The sequence below is a fragment of the Octopus bimaculoides genome, chromosome 12 (assembly GCF_046866305.1).
Source record: "Octopus bimaculoides isolate indiv1 chromosome 12, ASM4686630v1, whole genome shotgun sequence".
NCBI classification, from domain to species: Eukaryota; Metazoa; Mollusca; class Cephalopoda; order Octopoda; family Octopodidae; genus Octopus; species Octopus bimaculoides.
The window spans coordinates 58,379,007-58,389,006 of NC_142939.1; the positions used below are offsets into that span (position 1 = coordinate 58,379,007).

The following is a 10,000-nucleotide window of genomic DNA, read 5'->3' on the forward strand; positions in this document are numbered from 1 at the left end:
AGCGGGTGCGTTATAGAAAATTGGGGCAATAAAAGGATGACCAAAACGGGGCAATGGATGTATAAATAAAAATAAAAGAATGAAGGGTTAATTAGTGAAGGGTTATATGATAGATCGCTGACCACTACATTTTTATATTTTTTTTCACCTTGCTTCTCTCCTTATTTCTTTCTGTGCTCCTCTCAGTTGAAGAGCGTAGGCTCGAAACGTCAAAGACTTTCTCTATTCCCGAGCGTTAAACTAATACATCCATTTGTTGTTTACACCACCTGTCTTCGTCTGTTGTTTTTCTTAATTCTCCCATATATATATATATATAATAATAATATTAGGGACAAAATCCAAAATTACAGGTAAAAAACTCAATTAAAATCAATTTATAAAAATTAAAATTAAATTGAGCCTTATAGATAAAGTATATATAAAATATATAGTTTTAGGGAAAATAAACCAATTTTCAAGAACTCATCGATGAAAATCCACTATCACATATAGCAAAATTATATTATACTCATTTATTGTGCTTTTAATTATTCATTTTTCTATATGTGATAGTGGATTTTCATCGATGAGTTCTTGAAAATTGGTTATTTTCCCTAAAACTATATATTTTATATATATATATATATATATATATATATATATATATATATATATACCACTGTGTCGATCAGAATATCGGATGTCATATTCCTGGTGGGCAGGTCAACATTTCCCTTGAAAAGATCACCAGTTCGCTGCATGGTTGGCCAGTTATTTACAACTGAGTGGACTGGGGCAACGTAAAATGAAATGGTTTGCTGAAGGACACAACGCATCGTCTGGTCTGGGGATCGAAACCAGATATCGTGCGACCGTGAGTGGAATACACTAACCAATAAGCGACGCGCCTTCATATGTGTGTGCACGTGTGCGTGCGTGTGTGTGTGTGTGTGTGTGTGTGTGTGTGTGTGTGTGTGTGTGTGTGTGTGATATAATATATATAGTATATCATTCGGGAGTGGCTGTGTGGTAAGTAGCTTGCTTACAAACCACATGGTTCCGGGTTCAGTCCCACTGCATGACACCTCGAGCAAGTGTCTTCTACTATAGCCTCGGGCCGACCAAAGCCTTGTGAGTGGATTTGGTAGACGGAAACTGAAAGAAGCCCGTCGTATATATGTATATATATATGTATGTGTTTGTGTGTCTGTGTTTGTCCCCCAACATCACTTGACAACTGATGCTGGTGTGTTTACGTCCCTGTAACTTAGCGGTTCGGCAAAAGGGACCGATAGAATAAGTACTAGGCTTCCAAAGAATAAGTCCTGGGGTCGATTTGCTCGACTAAAGGCGGTGCTCCAGCATGGCCGCAGTCAAATGACTGAAACAAGTAAAAGAGTAAAAGAGTATATATATATATATATATATATATATATATATATATATATATATATATATATATATATATATATAGATATGCAGGGCAGGGAATCATCAATTAGTAATAAAATTAATAATTAACAATTCTGCCGGGTAGCTCAGTATGAAAAAAACCTTCTTCGGTAAAAAACATTTATAATCATAAATATATAGGGATTGACAGTAACCTGCTTCTCCAACATACTGAGAATTCAGAAATAGCAGTCAAAGAACTACTGATTTCAAAACTACAAATTATTACTCTAGATCGATAGCGATATTTTTGATACACACAGAACAAAAAACAGTAGAGAAGAGTTCTGTGTGTATCAAAAATATCGCTATCAATCTAGAGTAATAATTTGTAGTTTTGAAATCAGTAGTTCTTTGACTGCTATTTCTGAATTCTCAGTATGTTGGAGAAGCAGGTTACTGTCAATCCCTATATATTTATGAGTATATATATATATATATATATATATATATATATATATATATATATATATATGACGTACACACGCATGCATATGTATGTATGTTTGTATGTATGTACGTACGTATGGGTAGATAGATAATAATTTCCGTTTGAGGCAGATATGCAGATATGTGGCAAAAGTTTAAGTAGACAGTAAATAGAAGTGTAAAAAAAAAAGGGGGGTGGGCGGAAGCAGAAAGACAGAAAGAAGCTATAAAACGGAATTCGAAAATGAAAATGTCACCGAACACTCAGGAAACGATAAACGCTTTTTAAATAATACTTTATTGTTATTGAAGTAGTATTTGTGGTTTGTACATCATCATTTACCACATAACTGTTGTGGGTTTGGTCTTATTTTTAGCAATTCTGCTTCTACCCACATGGACTTTCTTACAGAATCTATGGTATAGATTTATTCTGTAGCGTATCGTAGTATCATAAACAAAATACTGTTTTCCTGTCTTTTTTTAAAATTTTTTTAGCTTTTCTGATTTTATTATTATTATTATTATTATTATTATTATTATTATTATTATTATTATTATTATTCTGTATTTGGTTTTCAACATTCTTAAAATGAAATCGTTTGTTCAAAACAGATTTGTGTTGTATCTTAGGAGGGTCATTATGTCAATAATAAACACACACTGGCTCCATTTCACTTCTTAACATGATTATTAATATCATCATCATCATCATCATCATCATCATTATTATTATTATTATTATTATTATTATTATTATTATTATTATTATTATTATTATTAAAGCGACGAGTTGGTAGAATCGTTATCGCGACGGAGAATCGCCAAGCGGTATTTCGTCCATCTTTTCGTATTCGTGAGTTCAAATTTCTCTGACGTCAACTTCGCCTTTTATCCTTTCGAGGTCGATAAAGTAAAGTAGCAATCAAGTACTGATAGATAGATAGATTGATTGATAGAGATAGATAGATAGATAGATAGATATACACACGCACGTGTGTGTGTGTGTGTGTGAACACAGACACTCACATTCTGTTGCACATGTATTATCATGATATACGACGGAGTCAGCAAAGCATCCGGTGAGTGAGTCAGTGAGTCTTCCTCGAAGTTTTGTCCACCTACACATACAATAAGCTTAACACACTTGTTAGACTAAGTCCACCACACATCTCTCAGTACTTCTAGTACGCCCACACTCCACTCACTTCCTAATACCACCAGTTCCTGGAATCCACCCAAACATCTCATTTATATTAGGTTGTTTCACGTGAAATGTCGCATTTTTAATTATTTGTTATCTCAGTTATTTAAAAACTCAATCATGTATACCTTGCATTGAATCTTGGTTCTATTTCTTTCCCAACAATATTGGTATACAAAATTGGTACCCACAGACCTTATGAAAATGATAACAACCAAACTATGTTGAGTGATTTTTTTCGTATGAGTACAAACTGGGTCACTCTGCCGCAGAAGCTCTACGGAATATCAAGCGGGCCTTTGGTAATGGTTTTGTTAACATCAGAACTGCTCAGAGATGGTTCCAAAACAGGACAGTGATTAGATGCAGGAGAGTCATCTAAACACTACCCAAAACACCATTGCACCCTAAAAAGTTAGTGGTCACTGTATGGTGGTCTACGAAGGGAATTATTCATTATTCATTTTTGCAACAAGAAAAAACGGTAACAGCAACATCGTATTGCCAGGAAATTGATTGTATGCATGAGAATTTGAAAAAGAAGCAACCCAGACGAGTGAATAGAGATAGCCCAATTTTGCTCCACGACAATAGACGTCCTCACACTCCTCACGCTACGGTCCAAAAGTTGCAAAGCCAGAATTATGAAATTTTGCTACATCCTCCCTATTCCCCTGATATCTCTCCTACTGATTATTATTTAAACATTTTAAGCTTTTCATAAGGAAAAAAGACATTCTTAAATAGAGAAGGGGTAATTGAAGCATTCGGACAGTTTATCACAGCAAAAGATGAATTTCTTTTTAAAGATAGAATATATGACGTTGGATAAACGTCATAAATGAACATGGATCACACTTTGATTAAATAAATCAGTTCTCTAACACCTCTGAAACATTTTATTGTTACCTTTCAAATACGACATTTCATGGAAACAATCTAACGTATATGTGTTTATGTGTGTGGTGGGGGGTACATACATTTTATCAATATATATTTTATTTGTATATATGTAATAAAAATGCCAAAACGAATTTCTGTGTGTCAGTGTGTCATACGTTGACCCCCCTCTCTCACTATTCAGTGACACTTCTGTTCCTCTTGCTGGGGTGGTAGTAATAGTATGAGTTGTAGTTGTGATAGAGGCGGATTAAGTCGATTACATCGACCTCAGTGCGTAACTGGTACTTATTTAATCGACTCCGAAAGGATGAAAGGCAGAGTCGACCTCGGCGGAATTTGAACTCAGAACGTACGCTAAGCATTTTGCCCGGCGTGCTAACGATTCTGCCAATTCGCTGCATTCTTAACAGGGATTAATAGCGCTACTGCATACTTCTCTCCCTTAAGAAAAAAAAAATCAAAAGAGAAAAGAAAAGAAAAACTCAACAGTAACAGCAACAACAAAAATACAAGAACACCAACAAATATTCAATCTACTGAGATTCGCGACTGACACATGTTTGTCTTTTCCAAATCAGCCAATGATATTCTATTAATACAACGCAAGTTATTTCTAGTGTTTAGAGAGAGACTCATATATAATGACCTGTAATGTCAAAGGTTAAGATGGGTCAAGTAACTTAGATAATTATATAGTTATTTCGTGAAGCAGTTCACAAAAAATCTATCGGCGAACTGTTAAACCAGTGCAGGAAAAGGGTGTTTATTTTGTTGATGGTTAAGATCCAACTCTTATTTGATTAAGTTGACATATAGTAAAAATACCTCAACCGTGCACTGTCTTTTGTTTTCTGATATATTATCTCTGCATTATTTAGAGTATCGAAACCGCAACGAGTTCGCAGAATCGTTAGCCCGCCGGGCGAAATGCTTAGCGGTGTTTCGTCTGTCTTTACGTTCTGAGTTCAAATTCCGTCGAGGTCGACTTTGCCTTTCATCCTTTCGGAGTCGATAAATTAAGTACCAGTTACGTACTGGGGTCGATCTAATTGACTGGCTTTCTCCCCAAAAATTTCGGGCCTTGTGTCTAGAGTAGAAAAGAATCGTTAGTATGCCGGACAAAATACTTCGTGACATTTAATTCGTGTTTACGTTGTGAATTCAAATTCTTCCGATGTCGAATTTTTGTTGTTTTTTTTTTTGTTTTTGCCTTCCTTTCGAGGTCAATGAAGTAAGTACCAAATAAACACTGGGTTGATGTAATCGACTAGCCTCCCTTTCCACAAAATTTCGGGCCTTATTCTTTTAGTAGAAAGAATTATCTAATGCAATGTTTCTCCGTCGGGATCCATTTAAGATCCCTTGGGGTCCATACAAGCAAAATAGTAAACTGGGGATCCACAGTAGTATAAAGGCCCCTGAAAAGATTTTGCTTTACATGTATTTATTGTGGGAAACAGATGGGTTTCTGCCTCTGACGTTTTACGTAGTTCAGCTTAGACAAGTTAATATGTAATAAACAAAATAGGAATTTCGAAAGAAGTATCTATAAACTAGGTTTTTATACATCGAATTGCTATTGGGGTTCACTGATTTTTTTTAATGGTTGAGAACCACTAGTATATATATTTTCTTCTCCTCACGCCTTTTGAATTTTTTGAACTTTCATACTCCGTACGTCATTACTTTGCCTTTTTCTCTCCCCTTTTTCAATCATACCCGATTACAAATCTTTCCTTCTCCACCTTCACCACCGCATAAATAAATACCTTTCTACACTTCCTTTCCGCTGGTTTTAGAGTGGCCATGATTGACCGCTAACTCCCCAATTTTTTTAAAATTCTTTCTCTGTTTATTTCCTCGTGTTCCTTTCTGTTGAAGAGCGTAGGCTCGAAATGTAAAAGACTTTCTCACCTTCCCGAGTGTCAAACTAATACACCTGCTTCTTGTTTATAAACCTGACTTCGTCTTTTGTTTTTCGGTAAATCTGTGTGTGTGTGTGTGTGTGTGAGAGAGAGAGAGAGAGAGAGAGAGAGAGAGAGAGAGAGAGAGAGAGAGAGAGAGAGAGAGAGAGAGAGAGAGAGAGAGAGAGAGAGACCATTTTCTAAATGAAGCGCTTCTGATTATTTTCCAACTATTTCTTATTACTTTCTAATTTTCTACATTTTGAGCAATTTTGATCAGTTCCTAACCGATTCTAACTATTTATTTTTCTCTTTTTTTTTTCTTCCTACAGTTGTTTGGGTTGTATCCTGTTTACTAGCAGCGCCACCTCTCTTCGGATGGAGTAAGTATGGATACCTGAGGAACCAATCATTTTGTTTCTGTGAATGGAAGACATCAACATCGTATACGTTCTTCATGATTGGAATGTGTTTTTGCGTTCCTTGTATCGTCATGTCGTTCTGTTACGTACGGATTATCACCTCTGTTCGAAACAGCAATCGCAGATTAATGAGCCTCGATCAAAGACTTAGTGCCTCGTATGTCGATATGGAAAGCGAAAACCAAAAAGTTGAATCGCCTACGATTTTGCGTGACACAGCCTCTGAACCGGAAAGAATTAGAAACGGTACTCTTGTACATGTTGACCCCCTTTCTGTGAAAAAGTTAACTGATTATGCTACAACTCTGAGACAAAACTTAGCGCTTCAACAAAAACAAAACAACGCAAACAGCGAGTGTGGGTCCCCTGAATTCAGTGAAAGTGATAAATGCCCCAGATGCCAAGATCCTAGCCTCCACCCAGTGAAGGAAGATTGCACTATCTACAGTGATTCCGATGACAATGTAAATATTACCACGCAGTTTACCAATGGTATCCCTCTCACCAAGCGAAATATGTCTTGTGAAACAATTTTGAACGTTAGTTCCCCTGAAACACAGTCACCAAACAGCCAATCACCAACCGTTCAGTCACCAACACCCAAGTCACGAACCCTTCCAGCATCAATCAACCACATAGCTGAAACTCAATTCCCAACATCTCACTCATCATTTAATCATTCATCATCAGATATACATTCACCAGTTATTCGGTCGTCTGCATCAAGCTCCCCGGTCGCTCGCTCACCTGAAACCAGCTGGCATCATACAGCAAGTGACGGTGTCTGTGAGAATGGAAGCATGGTCAACGTGAAGAGCGATGATGAAGTGAACGAGATAAAACCTCATCTCACTGAATCAGACACGGCAAGCCAGGAGAGTGTAACGATTCAGTCGAATGGGGACGTCGAAGAGCCTGTTACGTTTTCATTAGCTGGCAATGATGAGGTAAACTGTGAGAACGAGGACGGTGATAGTGAAGAATGTAATGAAAACCCAGGTGATAGCAGTCCAGATTCCTCAAGTGAGTTGATTAACGACAGGAGTAGTGTTACTGGTTGTACAGCGAAAACAACTAACCCGAAGAAAATGGATGAGATGAAACGCAATTGTGACGGTGGAGAGCAATCGGAAACTGATGAACGTGAGAACTGCAAGGAGACAATTGATGACAGTTCAATGAACAGAAATGACATGTCGTTCAGCCCACAAGATGGAACAGCTAGTTTAGATAAGAAGTGTACGTGCTGGTCAAAGGTGAATGACAGTGAAACGAGTAAGTCTTGTTCGTTCTTGAACAATTCATTCGATAACAAATTAGATTCGCCACCAGTCGACACAAAAAGACATGAAACGGTTACTGAGAGGCCAAACACAACCAAAAAAAGACAATTAAGCGGAAGTAGATGCAATCTGAGGAAAATATTTTCTCTGCCTTCCATGAAGGTTCCATTAGAAAATAATACCCCTCGAAAACCGCCGTCTTTGGTCCCTATGAAACATATTAGAAACTCGGCAGAAGGTCGCAAGATGCGGGTGAAAATGTCGAACGTTACGAAATCTCGAAAATTTGTCAGAAACCAGAATAACATTAAAAAGGCACTTTCATTGCCTCGTATGAGAATGTCCGCGGAATCTTCGCGGAAGTCTTCTTCCAATGTGATTCCACTTCGTCATTTGCGAAGGAGACGCGAAGAGATCCGTATAACGTTTTCACTGTTAGTGGTCATTATTGTATTTTTCGTATCTTGGTTACCATTTTGCATTACGATGTTGTGTAGTTTATACTTGGAATATGAAGTACCCAGAGAAGCCGATATAGCATCGCTATTTTGTGGCTACGCCAACAGTTGCTTTAATCCATTGATATACGGCTTAATGAATAAGAGATTTAGTGACGCTTATAAAGACTTGTTCAAATTTTTGTTTTGTCGTAAATGTACTAAAAAAATAACAAAACACAAACAATAAAGGACAATGAGAATTTAGCAAATAAACAAACTAACTTTTAAAAAAAACGAAGAAATGGTGACCCAAAGAATATGAAAGAAATCAATTTTTCTTTCCGATTTCTTACATAAAATAGTTTCCATTTTTGTTGTCTCTCATTAATGACTTTCGTTCGATAAAAGGTGAAGACCAAACTGACAGTAGACAGACAGTCTGTAGTTGGTAGTACTCGCCATCTTAAGGCATGTCTTATAATGTTCTATAAAGAGGTGTCTTCTGCAAACACCAGTTTCTCGACGACGTATTATTATTATTTAAAATAATAATTATTAGTACTAAAAGTTTTTTTTTTGGTGATATCCAAAATTTAGTACTGCACCGATCAAAATAAAATCTACTTAAAGTTTGGCTTGACACTTTTGTTTTGGGAATCTAAAGTATCTGAACCAGAAATGAAGAGCCATTATTTCAGTCAATTCTAGTCTCTTTTCTAATTAAAAAAAAAATCAAATCGAACAAAAAAAAAAAGAAAACAACCTTAAGCCAAAAGAAACAATTCTCATAAGGACGAGTAATAGGTTGATATATGAAATGAAATATGTGAAACTACAGTCGGATATTATTTTTTATCTTTTTTTTTCTTCTCTGAAAATAATGGAACAAGAGACTGTTGGTAATATGAAGAGAAATAAACTATTTCTACTTGTGATGTTGAACAGAGTTTCATAGTAAGCTCTCAACCAACATCATAGAGATTGTATTATTGAAACCCCTAATTTCTGCCATCATCCGAGTGATTAAGATGAAACCAGAATAACATTAAAAAGGCACTTTCATTGCCTCGTATGAGAATGTCCGCGGAATCTTCGCGGAAGTCTTCTTCCAATGTGATTCCACTTCGTCATTTGCGAAGGAGACGCGAAGAGATCCGTATAACGTTTTCACTGTTAGTGGTCATTATTGTATTTTTCGTATCTTGGTTACCATTTTGCATTACGATGTTGTGTAGTTTATACTTGGAATATGAAGTACCCAGAGAAGCCGATATAGCATCGCTATTTTGTGGCTACGCCAACAGTTGCTTTAATCCATTGATATACGGCTTAATGAATAAGAGATTTAGTGACGCTTATAAAGACTTGTTCAAATTTTTGTTTTGTCGTAAATGTACTAAAAAAATAACAAAACACAAACAATAAAGGACAATGAGAATTTAGCAAATAAACAAACTAACTTTTAAAAAAAACGAAGAAATGGTGACCCAAAGAATATGAAAGAAATCAATTTTTCTTTCCGATTTCTTACATAAAATAGTTTCCATTTTTGTTGTCTCTCATTAATGACTTTCGTTCGATAAAAGGTGAAGACCAAACTGACAGTAGACAGACAGTCTGTAGTTGGTAGTACTCGCCATCTTAAGGCATGTCTTATAATGTTCTATAAAGAGGTGTCTTCTGCAAACACCAGTTTCTCGACGACGTATTATTATTATTTAAAATAATAATTATTAGTACTAAAAGTTTTTTTTTTGGTGATATCCAAAATTTAGTACTGCACCGATCAAAATAAAATCTACTTAAAGTTTGGCTTGACACTTTTGTTTTGGGAATCTAAAGTATCTGAACCAGAAATGAAGAGCCATTATTTCAGTCAATTCTAGTCTCTTTTCTAATTAAAAAAAAAATCAAATCGAACAAAAAAAAAAGAAAACAACCTTAAGCCAAAAGAAACAATTCTCATAAGGACGAGTAATAG

General features: G+C 36.0%; 1 protein-coding gene across 2 annotated transcripts in view; it reads left to right on the forward strand.

The window, feature by feature from the left end:
• LOC106868186 (uncharacterized) overlaps window positions 1-10,000 on the forward strand; it is an 88,667-nt gene that overhangs the window by 77,519 nt on the left and 1,148 nt on the right. For both annotated transcript variants that reach the window (XM_089361091.1, XM_089361093.1), the window contains exon 3: window positions 6,207-10,000. This exon is cut by the window's right edge and continues 1,148 nt beyond it. In XM_089361091.1, coding sequence (XP_089217217.1) covers window positions 6,207-8,266 — 2,060 coding nt within the window. In that variant the 3' untranslated portion in view covers window positions 8,267-10,000. The remainder of the gene's footprint in view (window positions 1-6,206) is intronic.